This window comes from Lissotriton helveticus, chromosome 12, assembly GCF_964261635.1.
Source record: "Lissotriton helveticus chromosome 12, aLisHel1.1, whole genome shotgun sequence".
Taxonomy (NCBI): domain Eukaryota; kingdom Metazoa; phylum Chordata; class Amphibia; order Caudata; family Salamandridae; genus Lissotriton; species Lissotriton helveticus.
The window spans coordinates 69,883,944-69,898,941 of NC_136073.1; the positions used below are offsets into that span (position 1 = coordinate 69,883,944).

Consider the following 14,998-nt stretch of genomic DNA (forward strand, 5'->3'; position numbering starts at 1 on the left):
AGTTACAGCAGAATTTGAATGGAGTGTTGCCCATCTCATGCGTTCAGGGGGTCCACTGAGCTTGCATTCTCCGATGGACGCCGAAGTTCTTGAAGTTCTCGAAGTTCTTCTACTCCTTCGTCGTCCTCTTCGATGACGTATTCTCAATCTCTTTTCTTGCAAAAAGGTGCGTATTTTCTTCTTCTTTCTCCAAAAATGTCTGGAGCCCTTTCGGGAACGATCCAGACCCAACCGCGGAAAAAAATAATCTGAAGATGGCGCCCAAGAGTGGGAGCTTCCGCAGGAAGCGTGCCGACGTCACCGGAAATACACCAAAAGGTGGGACGTCGACGCCAACCTGGGCTACCACGGGAAAAAAAAAAAAAAGGACTACGAATCCGGACCCAACCACAAGACCGCGGAATAGTGCACAGCATAGTGAATCCAGAAAGATTCACGCTGCAAAACTGCCCTTTACTTCTGCCACCTTGTCGCCCACTGAACCCTGAAATTTCCTGGCAATAAGTATGGCCACCCCCGCTTTCTTATCAGGTTTGGAGGAGTAGAACTGTTGGGGGAAAGCCTGGACCTCATTCTGTGCCTCTCTTTGGGGAGGAGACGGGTCTCCAGCAATAAACACACCTCTGCCCCCAAGTTCTTCAGGTAGGATAGCTCTTCTTTTTATGGGGTTGTTTAGCCCTTTCACATTAAGGGTGACTATCTGAAGTGTAGGTCGCGACATGAAGCAGTCATGGATCTAACCTGCTGTGTTTGCATTGGCTTGATCCCCATTTACATATGGATATCTGCAGTCTCCCTTACATCTTGTGTCTCCGTTCCCGACCCTTGCGTGGTCCCAACCCTAGTTAGCACACTGGTTCCCCTTGCCACTCCCCTCCATAACCCCAACTTTAGAACCCCAAGAAGAGTCCAGTGCCCGTCACCCAATAGCGCGGGCATTTGGAAAGCGAGTTAGTCGGGAGCATATGTTACCCGCCCCCAGGGTGGGGGATAGATACCAAGCATGGGTACCCCCGAAGAAAGTCACGGGCACTCGGTGGGTGCTGTGTCCTCCAGGGCGGGATTCAGGACTGCTCGTCTCTCCTGCGCCATTGTGTTCGGATCCGGTCTCGGACCCTAGAGTGGGCGATCTCCTCCACCCCACTTTCTGCCACTTCACACCTGTGGGTTTTTGCTCTGGAGTGTGCGCCTCGTCTTCTGGGTCCCGGCTTTCCAGGCCGAGGATCTTGCAAGTTTCCTGGAGGGAGCGGAGCTGAAATAGCTTGCCATTCCATTTGAAGATCAGTCGGAAGGGGTGGCCCCAAAGTAGGCCACTCCATGCTCTCTCAGGTGTGCGGTTACCTCTCGGAGTTCCCTCCTTTTTTGCAATGTTATGGCAGCCAGGTCTTGGAAGAGAGGAATAGATTGGCCCGGATATGAGATTGGTTGTTTGGCCCTGGCCTCTCGCAGGATGCGCCCCTTGAGGGTGTAGTCTGGTAGGAAGGCTAAAATGTCTGGAGGGGGCAGAGGCCCGCAGTCTCAGACCCACTCGATGACCTTGATCGATGCGGATGTAGAAGTCTTGCGGGACTCCTAGGATGTCCCGAAAAAGCTCTTGCAGGTATTTTGTAATGTTATGTTATGTTATGTGCCCACTCTTTTATAGCGCACGGCTACCCAAGCGGGTGTCCCGGCGCTTTAGCAAAGAGATCAGAGACCAGTCAATCCAGCCCGCAGCTCAGAAGTCGTGATGATCATGCAGAAAAGAGCCACGTCTTTAGTTCTTTTCTAAACATCAGGAGACTGAGGCCCCTCTGCATCTGTAGGTACCCCCCTCATGCGAATGTTGTTCCGCCTCGAGCGGTTTTCAAGGTCTTAGGTGTGCGCTTGCAGGTCGATTTGTTGCTCCTGTAGGCGAAGCACCTCTTGCTGTAGCTGCTCCACTTCCTCGTCTCTGGCCTGGTCTTCTAGGGCCCCTACTCGTTCCCAGATCTTGTCCACATCGCGGCGTATCTCCCCAGTGACCTCACTTTTAAGTGCTTGGAAGTCGTCTTTTAAGGTGTTGAAGAGTGACTCCAAAAAAGAGCAAGTGATCGGGATATCCTTGTCCTGCGGGTCTGCTTGCTAGTTCTAGACTGGGGGGTGATCGAACCCCTTCTCCTCTGATAGGGGTCCTTTGGAGAGCACATCTTTCAGAGTCTGCTCCTTTCTCCCCCTTGCCGAGGACATGGCGATGGTCTGGGGCCGCGATGAGGCAACAAGGCCCTACCCTGTGGACGGCGTAGTCTATGTCTTGAGTGGTCTAGGGCCTCTCCAAGGATACGCGTCTATGAGGTGCGGTCTGCCGCGGGGAAGTCTGACTGGGCAACGTTGTCCCCGTGTGGCACCCCTCGCGCCACTGCCAGACGATGTCCATGGCCGATTCCTAGCGGGTCCTGTGGAGTGGACTCTGTAATTTCGCTAAAGGGGTCTTCCTCTCGCCGCTCAGGTCGAGCCCCCCCCCCCGTATCCGTTCCCTTCTTTAGGTGCCAGTCGGTCCAGGCTCAGAATGGGTACGGATGACGAGCAAGTGGGGCCCAGCACAGACGAGCAAAGGCTGCAACCAGTCACCGTAGCGGCCTACTTCTCACGTGGGCTCTTATCTCGCATCTCCTCAGGGCGGGAAGCGGCTTGGGGGTCCGTGGTGGCAGTCATATGACCCAGCTCAGGGGCCGGAACGGTCAATTAAGGCGCCGGGCTCTGATCTCCTCCTGTAGTGGTTCGGCAGGGGGTGCACAGGGATGTCTGCCCCTGTCTGGCGCTCCGCGCGCGGCCGAGGTCTGCCCTGCAGGCAGCTCGTGGCAGAGTCACCGTGGGCCAGACCGCAGTCTCTTGAAGGCTCCGGGCCCCGGGGGTCGCAAGTGCAGTAGCCCACCTTGCTTAACAGGTCGCTAACCTGGGCTGGCACTGCTTCGTAGCACCCACCTCGTATCTGCTGTCAGCTGGGCTGGAGCGGGTGACCAGAGAAGGATCTCTGCAGCTCACTCACCAACTGCGGCTCTCTTCACGGCGAGCCCCCGCCAGGCATGGGCACCGGCGTGGACGAAAGGATGGGCATCGGCGGCGATGGATGCGTCATCAGTGGTGTCCTTAGGCGCCATGTCGGAGTCAACAGGACGCTGACGGCCTCCACGAGGGATGTATCCTCGACCCAGACCGGAGTGGGAGGAAGTGAGCTGGGCGTGGGCGATGAGCCCAGCATTGGGTCAGACGTGGAGCCTAGCTCTAAGCTCGGCGTCGTCGATGCCACCCCCGCTGTCCGTGCAAGAAGCCGCACAGGGCTATGCGTTGACTGGCGGTGAGAGCCTGGAGTCGTTGACGCCGCCTCCAGGTCGACGCAGGAAGCCGCACAGAGCTATGCGCTGACTGACATGGAGAGCCCGTCATCGAACCCGGCATCGCTGACGCCACTTCCGCCGTCCGTGCAGGAAGCGGCACAGGGCTATGCGCTGACTGGCAGGAGTGCTAGAGCGACCAGGACAGTCTGGGCCACGGCCCAATGTCGTTGCCTCGGCTCCGGAGTCGGTGCACACAACCCCGGCCGGGGAAGGATCCGCCAACGAGGGCCCGGCCTGAGTACCCTCGGCCTCTGTGGGGCCCGAAGGCGCGTCAGGGAGAGCAGGGGACTCGAAGTAGGTCTGAAGAGACTGGGAGTAGGACTCCATTAGGGCGTGCGTCGCTCCAACTCCTGGGAAAGGAGGATAAGGAGGAGGTGACATCCGGGCGCCCGTAGCTGACCCCGTAGGAGAGGAGTGGGTCCCAGCGGCACGCCTACGAGAGGTGGACCTATGTGGACGCTTGTGGCTCCGCTTACCTTTTTATGACGCCGGTCGCTGGAGCGGCCACGGGAGCGAGCCTCCTCTGGAGAGGGAGAGCGGCGACGAGAAGAAACAGGCCCGGAGAGTCGCGCGGCCAACAGCTTCATACAGCATTCCGGAAGGGATTTCAGCTTCATTTGTTGACAGTCGCCGCATTGCTTGGAATCGCGGTGCCCACCAAGACACCACATTCAAATAAGGTGCGGGTCAGTGCAGACATCTGTCGCGCACAGGCCTCACAGGCTTCGAACCAAGAGGGCATTGTACACTGTTCCGGTACGACACCAATGGTGTCGAGAAGGCCCAAAAGTAGGCCAGGAACTGCTGGTTTCCCGGATCCACGTGTGACGCGGAAAAGAAGAAAACTGATGTTGGCGCGCCGGGGCATATATAGATCTGCTGACTTCACGTTCATGGACGACGTCTGGACGGAGCCAACCCCCCCCAGCCCCCAGCCCCCCCCCTCGGCGTGCAGAGGTGCTGCTGTCCAAAATTTTCCAGACCAGTCTGACGCCTGGGGATATTCTAAGTTAAGGAGTCTGAGGCTAGACGTCTCGATCAGATGGATTTGAAAATTCTATAAGGAAAGCCATAAGAAGCATCAAAAATGACATAGCCAACCAGAGCTAAGAAATGGGTAGGCAATAACCCCCCAGTCAGCTCTTGCTAAGCCCACAACACATCTTTTGCAACCAGAGAGCTGCACAGTTTTGTGGGCTTGACCTAAAACGGCTTATCCAATCTTGGAAGGTGGGGGGAGGCACTCCAGCAGAGTAGAGACATGGTATAGAAAGAATGAAGATGCCCTTGTATAGATCAGCCCTCTTTTTAACAAAAATACACAGAAGCTTCTGCTGAATTATTAAAATTCTGCTACAGCATTTAAAAGATTCTCTGCACTGTCACACCTGGAGCGGACTAAAACCCGAGGAGCATGTGTAAATCGTTGCGTCTTCCCAAGGTGTGACTATGAGCATAAAGACTGGTCAAGCATGCGCTCACACCTGTGATTAATTGCATGCTTGTTCATCCTCAATGTGGCAAGCACTGACGTTTGCATCCACCCAGCCTGTGAAGCCACTCTTACCTCCAACTGCATCAGCGACCAGACTTGCTGCAAAGGAGGGAGCGCCTTGATCCTGTGGTGTGATGGACCCGAGTGCATGCTCCACATGGGAACCTGAAGAGAAAATGCATTAGACACATGATAAAACAATTGATCTTGAACATGTTTATAACGCACTAGATGGGTGAACACGTTGGGAGGGTTCAATGATCTAAACGAGATGTTTAAAGACCCAAAAATCTAGATCATATTGACTGCACTTTGTCACTACACAGCAAGAATCTGTACTTGATACCGCTGTATTCTAATTAGTTTGCAACTCGAATTTGATTACTCTGCTCTGTGAAGCCTTGATTTTGACTTTTTGAATCAGGTTATTTCTAAAGGGAGCCAAGTGTTTATTGATGTACTCTTTATGAGCTCCCAATGTGAATTTTTCACTTTCTAAAGTTGCACCGTAACGACAGCCTCCGTCCTAAATATGCCCCAAATTATAAAGAAGTTTATTGGGGGGGGGGGGGGGGGGAGTTTGTCCTCCAAAGGGCGTGGAGTTTAGCCTGAAAGACAAATACATTCCACACCACAGAGATCCCGGATATGTAAACATTTTCAAGAAGTCACGGTTTTTCTTAAATGCCTTTGTAATAATGCACCAGAAAGTGATAAAGCTTACACAGCTAACATGCACTGCCTTAAGAGCTGCAGTAAAAACGCACAATGACAACTAGAATAGTGGCAAAAGACCATAGATTATGCAATTAAGCAAAAGCAATAGTCCTAACAGAAGAGATTGCAGATTTTGGTGCCTGGTTTGAAGAGAGGCTTCAAGGTATAAAAAAAACAACCTTTCTTTTACATGAATTACCAGAAGCAAACAAATGAGAGATTGCAGCATTACCACCTGAAAATACTCCCGTCGGAAATAGGAATTAACTTTTGTACACTTCAAGAAATCATTTACTTCCAAAATTAGGGAGAAATGCCCCCACTTCAAAACCTATTCTGGAGCTGGTTTGCACTACTTTGCTGTGGGTATTGTCCCGTGCAATTCTCTTGCCTGCCTTTCATGCTGGAAAGTGAAAGGACTGAGCAAAACCAATGTCAAGACATAATGTAGCTAGTATATTCAGAAAATGTTTACCCCTACCTACCTATCATGTTAAATAACTTCTCACCAGTAAAGTTGCACTTCTAGATTAGTCTATGGGAGCTATGCAACAACTGTTGATGCTGAGAGGCAAAGAGACACAAGGGGGTTCCATCCAATGGGTACCTTAAATCTTGGAGTCAACCAGATAATGGGCTCACACGAAGGCCAATGTTGGGGCAGGTTATTTTTCAGCATTGCTTTCATATCTTTAAATGACCATGTAAGGCATCTACACCAAATACAGAGATGCACACAAAAAAATGTTTTTTTCCAGGCATTACCCCGTCTAAAAACGTCCCATCATACGCTGTTCTTTGCCAAACAGCCCACTTTCCTTTACCAATTACAATTATTCTGCACTATCTTAGAGCCCATAAGGCACTTCACATTAAGAGAATACAACCAATCCTCATGACTAGGGGGTGAGAAACTAGAATACTTCAACCCGGGCAAAGAGATTCAAAAGGAGAAGGAAGCCCGTAGCAAGAGCGGATGGATTCGGGTGATACAGTATGAAAGGATGAGGAGGGACCAGTGTTACCTGCTGCAGCAGCCTGCTGATACGGGCATTGAGGTCCCCATAGCCGCTGTACTCGCGCTGGTGGCGGGCAGCATTCTGGTAGCAATGGATTGCCTCCTCCAAGTCATGTTCGGACTCGTAAATCTGACCCATTTGCTCCCAGAGCTGCGGCTGCTGCTGGTCCCGCAGCAGAGCCTGCACACAGGTGTGGATGGTGTCGAGCTTTCCATGCAAAGGCCGGGGATTGGCATTCCTGAAGAAGCAGAGAAACCAAAGTTAGCAAGTCAGATGGAATGGAGCAGAATGACTGGACAGCTAAGAGCCCTGAGCAAATAAAGGACGAAACTTCTGCCTCCCACGTATGCTTACATTGATCTTCTTTAGCAAAGCTCACCGAGTGGAATTACTATGGTACCCACTATAAGCAGGGCAACTAAAATTATGCAATTCTGTAGCCAAAGCTTTTAAAAAAATATATATATTAATAATTATGTATTTCCGTAATTTGTCACATCATCTGCGGCATAAGCAGAAAATTAATAAAACAAAATCCAGCTCAAATGGATCAAAAGTTACCAAAAAAAGGAGGCAACGTGTTCGTGTACAGTGGAAGTCCCTTCGCAAAGATTAACTGGTTATCTTTTGGGTGCTTATTTCTGTATTTGGTTGTTAAACTGGTACGAGAAACATGAAATATTTGAACAGACAGTATTACTATGTATAATAAAAATGACAAAATGATAAAGTAATACCATCAAAAAATGCTACATTATGCCACATAATTTGCCTTTTCTCGCTGCACAATTTAGTCAACCCGGCTAGATAATTTGGTGCTCACCTTCCGCATAATCCCAGTGGCCCCGTCTAGTACCTCCAGAGTTATGCTATGCCTAATTCTTTGTACAGGATGTATTCTCCAGTTAGTAAGGAAACGTAGAGCTAAAAGAGTTTGGACACATTCCAGCCTTGCTTTCGAGGACTGCAACACAGGCCTGAGTCAGATTACCAACTGTGATTGTGTTACTGGTGGTTTATGGTTCTTTTACGCTTTAATCTATGCTTGTCTTAATCACTTATAGGTTAGCAGGTTCTATTGTTTGATGGCTGTGGGTGAAGGTCTTCCGAAATATACGTAGTCCTCTCGGGATTATTGGGCATGCTCACTGCTGCACATACATGCGAGTGAGGTAGTGGGTGCTTGGCATAAAGTTCAAGAAGATATTGTCAACGATCTAATAAAAACTTCCTGTATTGTATTGCTGGCCATATACACGTCTGTACAAGCATCTTTCGCTTGGGATATTTGTCGAGTGAGAACTTACTCTGCTACCCTGCAAGAACCACACCACTCTAGTGCTCAATGAATGACTGCTGGGGTAAGGGCCGCCCAAGTCAAACGCCTAAATCGTAATCCCTATGCAACAAGAGATGCTACTTACCCAGAAGGAAAAAAGGGCTTGTTGGGGTGTCCGAGATTAGGCCCATGACTAGAGGGAAGGTGGGGTGGAAGCTGTGATTGTCCTACACCGGATGAACACCTGCAGGAAAAATTACAAAAAAGAGGGTTGATTAATGGGGTGAGAGGAGAAGAAAAACTACAGTTTTATAATGGTTTGTATTTTTTTCTCTGAGTTGAATTTATAATACAGACTAGGGCCCCCTCCTACTACTACACCTTACATTCCCTTCTTGAGGAATCAAAATAAACGGACAGCACAGAGTCCAACAAAACAGGACTTTGCAGCACATAGAAAAAACCTCTATGGACCCTCTACAGCCAACCTAAGAATATACCTCAGTTTTAATTTTGTAGCAAATTAGGTATTTGTAAATGGCTATAGTCACCGTTCAGACACAATAACGACTGTGGTAATTATAAATGGATGGGATCAGTGTTCCACTAAACTTACATTTCGTTTTGATGTTATATATTAAGTGCTACACTGAGCTGGAAGCATCCGTAACCGCTTGTTAGTGCTAGTTTAGGAATATTATGTAGGTGGCACACCACCATTCTTCAACTTTGAGTACATTACAAAGATAAGAGTTTACTCTTCCATTCACTCAAAAATGCACACAAGAGGTCTAAGGACACCAGTTTTGGAGCATATTAAATCTGTTATGCCTATTATTTACTAGAATTATCTTCGAGGTAATTCTGAACTCCAGCAATTTTGCTACTTTAATTAAATGAGATTGAGCCTGGTCTCTCTTTTTCCCTGCCCACCCCCTCTACTCTTTGTTGACCAGTTCATGAAATCCGCAGGCCTTATCCAAGCTGTCAGTTTGCTTGCCCATTATGCCTCCCCAATTTGTTATAATGAATTTGTTTGCTGCACTAGCTTTGCTGAGTCCCGTCATTCTCTTACTGCTTAGAATAGCATCAGTGTGCCTGGAGAGTCCAGTTCTAGACAAGAAAGCCACACTAACTCACCAAGACATAAAGGCTGTGGAAACTCTACACCCGCATGCCAAGTTGTCCAGAGTAACATGCCGATTCATTCGCCCTCCTCAGACACGTTCAGCCCACTTGTTATGGGGGCTAGATTAAATATAGCATTACTTAGCATCATGATGTGACCTACCTAAATAAACCCAAGGGACCTTCCTCACACCTCACCTGCCGGGGGGAAGCCATGGGCGAGATGAGCTCCAAGCCCCGTTGCAGCTCAGGCCACTGTGTGGAAAAGCTTCCCGTGGACACCGGCCTCCAAGCTGGTCCACCGTGCGATGCATCCAGCCTGTTGGAGAAGAAGAGCATTATGCCAACCAGATTCAAGTTTACTAACAATAGAGAAACCTGAAATAAATAAAAAAAAGACCATGGTTTGGGGCATAAGTAAAGTACAGAACAGAACGGAAACCCCTCTAGCTGCCAACTGAGAGATTCTGCATGCTACCTCAATCATTCAATCAGCCCACTGCATGTCTATTGTTCACCTCCAGTCCATATTGCCTCCAGCTCTATACTTGATTACCTAGTGCCCCAACCTTAACCCCCCCGTGCTCCAACCTTAAACAGCCCCCAGCTCTCTTACTCGCCACGTGTTGCCATGAAGGTCTTTAAGGGTATACATTCATTACTTCAATCTCTACCATTTATGCAAGGAGGTTTTTCCATGAATGAACCATTCCTTCTATTTAGGTTTGTTTCCCATGGGCAATCTGCAGCTATAAAGAACAGAAATGGCTTAATCTACAGAGGAGACTTGCTTGCACTGTTTCTGGTAGACCAGTCAGCACAATTCTGGCACTGTAGAACAAAGGATACTACTAATCACCTGGCCCAGATTATGTGAATCCAGGGGCACGTGCTGCAGTTGATCTGTTCTTTCTTCACACATGGGCGACCGCTGATTAACATGGGTAACTTTTGCAACATCAGTGACTTTGCTTAGTGTAACGAAAGTCTGCTTATTCCACAGCACTCATAGTCAGTGGTTAAGGAGATTGTGCCCTGTGGGCCTTGGTGTCAACTGTAACCTAATGACATCCACCTTCTGCTTAGTGTGTGTATAGGGATCTCCGGATGCTGTGACACTGGATGGGAGCAGGACAATTGGCTTCCATTACACAGTGAGAAAATAACAGCGCTCTTGGGCTGTTGTGACCATCCATTCCTGCTGCACCTGATTCTCAGTCAAGAATTTGGGTATAATCTTGGACAGCAGTTCTCCTTTAACCCTCGGTTCAATGCAGATACCAAGTGGTGCTGTACCATCTATCTTATTCCTCCCAACATCAGCAAGACCAGAATCTGCGGCTGAAAGACAGCTCCTTTTGCTGCTTCAATTGATACATGTCTGCTCCAAACTAAACTGTTCAATTGAATACAATTAGTGGAAAGCCTGGAATAAAGCTTAGTTCTGCATTGTAGGATACTTACTAAAGTCATCTTACTTTCTGTTGTAAAAGTATGCTCTTACTCGTGAGCAGCTTCTTCTGTTCAAAACACACACCCTCACCCTCAGTGCTTAATGTTCATCACTCCTCCCCCACCCTATTTTTCTTGTATGCTTACACTCCAAGAGGTAAAGTTATTCCCTTGTTCTCGCCACATGCCCCCTCCAACCAGTGGGTTGGAGGGGGCATGTGTAAAAAAGTGTAAAACTTTCAATCACTGTAGGGGAGCAGAGGAGGAGTGTCCTCAGCTCCCCTACGGTCATTGAAAGTTTTACACTTTTTTTTGGAGAGCATGGCAGTACCCATTTGCTGCCTGGCCATGGAGCACAAAAGAGCACTCTTGGCCAAGTGAAAAGGAAAATGCTACTTTTGCAGCGTGAATCTTTCTGGATTCACTATGCTGTGCATTATTCCGCGGTCTTGTGGTTGGGTCCGGATTCGTAGTCTTTTCTTTGGGTTTTTTTTTTTTTCTTAGCCCAGGTGGGCGTCGGCGTCACACCCCCATGGGTGTATTTCCGGTGACGTCGGCATGCTTCCTGCGGAAGCTCCCACTCTTGGGCGCCATCTTCAGATTCTTTTTTTCCGCGGTCGGGTCTGGATCGTTCCCGTTTGGGCTCCAGACATTTTTGGAGAAAGAAGAAAGAAAATACAGAAAAGACGAGGAGAAGTCATCTGGATGTTTGCAGTTTGTTGTTGTCCTGAAAAGTTCTTTGGAAGTCACGAGATAGGTGACTCCTCCTTTGGACCACATTGCTCGGCTCCATCCCCAGATTGTTTTTCGCCATAGGGAAATGATGAAACTTTGCAAGAAAAAGGAAGGATGCCCATATAATTTATATCTAATTAAGAGAATTCTGGAACAGACAAGGGTAGCTGGGGAGGCGGGTGGGCGTGTGCAACTCTGCAGCTCTACATGCCAAGAACAAATGCATACTGGTAAGTAGCACTTTCCGTTCGAGGCATATGAGCTGCAGATTGCACACTGTGCATAGATTGTATAGTAGTACGCACTCCTAGCGGCGACCACCCCGATCTGTTGCAGTAGTTCGGAATAATGTTTTGAGAACAGCCTGGCCCACATTAGCTTGTTGTTTGGTTTGCACATCTACACAATAGGGTTTTGTGAATGTGTGCGGTGTAGACCATGTAGCTGCTTTGCAGATGTCATCTAGGGGAATGTTCCCTAAAAAATGCCATTGAAGCCCCCATTTTCCTTGTAGAGTGGGCTTTAGGAGGAACAGATAACATACGTTTAGCTTTGTGGTAACAATTCTGTATGCATTTGACAATCCATCTAGCTTTCCCAGATTTTGAAATGGGATTACCGTTGTGTGGTGGTGAGAAAGACACAAAAAGTTGTTTTGTCTTACGAAAGGGTTGTGTCCTTTCGATGTAGTATAGCAATGCTCTTTTGACATCTAGGGTATGAAGAGCTCTTTCTGCTACTGTCTGTGGCTGCGAAAAGAAAACGGGCAGTTCCACAGATTGATTGAGATGGAAGGGAGAAATGACGTTGGGCAAGAATTTTGGATTAGTACGCAGAACTACCTTATTGTGATGCATTTGCAAGAAGGGTTCTTGAATGGTTAGTGCTTGTAGTTCACTAACTCTCCGCAGAGAAGTAATAGCTACTAGAAGCACAACCTTCCACGTTAAAAATTGTAGTTCACATTTGTTTAAGGGTTCGAAGGGAGGTCCCATTAACCGTGTGAGAACAACATATAAATTCCACACAGGTGAAGGTGGTACTCTGGGAGGAATTATTCTTTTAAGGCCTTCCATAAAGGCTTTAATGGCAGGCACTATGAATAGAGGTAGATGTTATCTGTTTTGCAGATATGCTGCTATTGCAGCAAGATGTAGTCTAATAGAGGTATAGGCTAAGTTACATCTTTGGAGATGCAGTGAGATTCCTATGATATTACAAATCGTTTCCACTTGGCTGCATAACATGCCCTAGTGGTATGCGTCCTTGAGATCTAAAGTAGCAAGGAAGTTGTTTTTTGACAGGAGCGGAAGGACTTGTTGGAGTGTGACCATGTGAAAATGACCTGACTGTATGTGTATGTTTAGCGGTCTGAGGTCTAGAATAGGCCTTAGAGAGCCGTCCTTTTTTGGAATTAGAAAATATAGAGAGTAAACCCCCTTGTTCTGTTGGTGCAGAGGAACTGGTTCTATTGCACTTTTTTGAAGCAGAGAAACTACTTCTTGCTTTAACAGTCATAGATGTTCTTGTGACATTGGACGCTGTTTGGGTGGTATGTTTGGGGGGGTAGATGTTAGTTCTAGACAGTAACCTGACTGAATAATTTGTCGCACCCACCTGTCTGATGTGATGTTGGTCCAGGCAGGAAGGAATTGTTGCAGTCTACCCCCCACAGGAGTGGAATGTTGGGGGGGGAAGGGGAGGAAAGTAATTGGGTAGGGGTAGAAGCAGAGCAGGAGTTGTTGGTTTTGCCTCTGCCTTTGTTGTCGTTACCCCTGTAACCCCATCTCTGGTAGCCCTTAGTGAATGTGGATTGGCTAGGGGTTTTGTAAGAAGTGGAGGGACTTTGAGGAGTAGCTTCTAGTGTTGCCTCTGTATGAGGAGCGACGAAAAGAACGTCTGGGAGCTTGCTGCTGCCAGGGTCCCATAGATTTTGCTGTATCAGTGTCTTTTTTTCATCTTTTCTAAAGACACGTCAACATTAGGGCCAAATAAATGTGTCTCATCAAATGGCTGATTAAGGATGGAGTTTTGTACCTCAGGTGTAAAATCTGAAATACTTAGCCAAGCATGTCTACGTAGTAGGGTGCTGGTATTGATTTCCCTTGAGGCGGTATCTGCAGCTTCTAGGGCACAACGAATGGAAGTATTAGTAATATTTTTACCTTCCTGTATAAGTTATTTGGCCCTATGTTTGTATTTGCCTGGTAGATGTTGCATTATGGACTCTAGTTCATCATAATGTGCCTTGTCATATCTGGCTAGCAACGCTTGGGTGTTGGCAATGCGCCAGATATTAGCCGCTTGTGACGCTGTTCTTTTGACGGAGGCGGCAAGTAGCTTAGATTCTTTGTCTGGTGGTGAGGCCTGACCTGATGTCTGAGAATTAGCAGGTTTACGTGCATTGGACACTACTAAAGAGTCTAATGGTGCTGGACCTTTAATATAGACTGGATCTGTAGGAGCAGCTTTAAATTTTTTCTCAATGCGAGGATTGAGGACCCTAGCCCTTACATCATCCTCACTTATCTTTTTTCTCCTGAACCACAATGACCCTATACTGACCTATCTAGACCTGCTAGCCTTGAGCGCCACCTAGTGGTCCTATCCTGAACTTCGCCCCTTAATGCTTATCTTACATGACCAGCTATAGTCCTATTCCTTTCAGACCTGCTAGCCGTGAGCGCCACCTAGTGGTCCTTTCCTGAACTTCGCCCCTGAATTGCTTATTTTATTAAGTCATACTAGGTCCTATCCTGAACCTCGCCCTTCAATGCTTATTTTATATGACCAGCTATAGTCTTATTCCTTTCAGACCTGCTTGCCTTGATCGCCACCTAGTGGCCTTATCCTGAATTTCGCCCCTCAATTTGTTTATTTATATGACCAGCTTTGTTATTTCCTTTTCATGACCCCGATAGGCCTCTTTCACCCGATGTCCTATTACATGCACCTATGTTCATAACCTACCACTATCCCCTACTATGCCTCCTCTTCAGCTATCCCAACATGGCCCAAACTCCTGGTCCATTCTCTACCCCCACAACCTCTCGAAATACGCAAGAAAAAAATTCAAACACAACCTTCTCGTCCTTAACCCTGAAACTCTCATTGTGGACAACTATTACAGCCTGACCGCCCCTATTACTACCAACTACATCTTCTATTCCAAACGCCCCTCTAAATGGAAAAGCGTTTTCCTACAATATCTCCCAGTCACGAAGTCCCTCAAAATCCCCCATGGCCATAAACTATCCACTTCTCCCTCTTCTACCTTTCCTGGGGAAATCAATATCTCCATTTTTAAAACCGGTAACATCCTCATCCAAGCGGCCGTTCCCCACCTTAACTCCTTTGAATTACACTTCAGATCACTGACCATCCAACTTCAAAACTCTGCTAATAACCTACCCCCATCTCATCCTTTGCCCTCCCCCTTAACCCCTCTCCCTCATCCTATACTCCCCTCCGCTGATACGCCCATGTCCAGCAATACCTTACAATTGCCGACCATCCAGCTTCACAATGCCGCTAATGACCTTCCCCCCACACATCCTTTGCCCTCCTCGATTACCCCTCTCTTTCATCCTATACTCCCCTCTGCTGACGTGCCCACAGTCAACTATGCCTTACAATTGCTGACCATCCAACTTCATAATTCCCCCAACAACATTCCCCCCTCTCTCCCCTTGCCCTCCACTTTAACCCCTCTCCCTTATCCTTTACTCCCCTCTGCAGATATGTCCACGATCAACAATGCCCTACAACTGCTGACCATGTACACGTCCAACAATGCCACACAATTGTTGACCCCCCC

At 48.0% G+C, this 14,998-nt stretch overlaps 1 protein-coding gene across 9 annotated transcripts in view; it reads right to left on the minus strand.

The window, feature by feature from the left end:
• KDM6B (lysine demethylase 6B) overlaps window positions 1-14,998 on the minus strand; it is a 960,064-nt gene that overhangs the window by 133,166 nt on the left and 811,900 nt on the right. For all 9 annotated transcript variants that reach the window (XM_078670455.1, XM_078670453.1, XM_078670454.1 and 6 more), the window contains 4 exons: window positions 9,193-9,313; window positions 8,012-8,110; window positions 6,594-6,825; window positions 4,924-5,016 (listed from right to left, as the gene is read on the minus strand). In XM_078670455.1, the coding sequence (XP_078526581.1) occupies window positions 4,924-5,016; window positions 6,594-6,825; window positions 8,012-8,110; window positions 9,193-9,308 (540 nt within the window). In that variant the 5' untranslated portion in view covers window positions 9,309-9,313. The remainder of the gene's footprint in view (window positions 1-4,923; window positions 5,017-6,593; window positions 6,826-8,011; window positions 8,111-9,192; window positions 9,314-14,998) is intronic.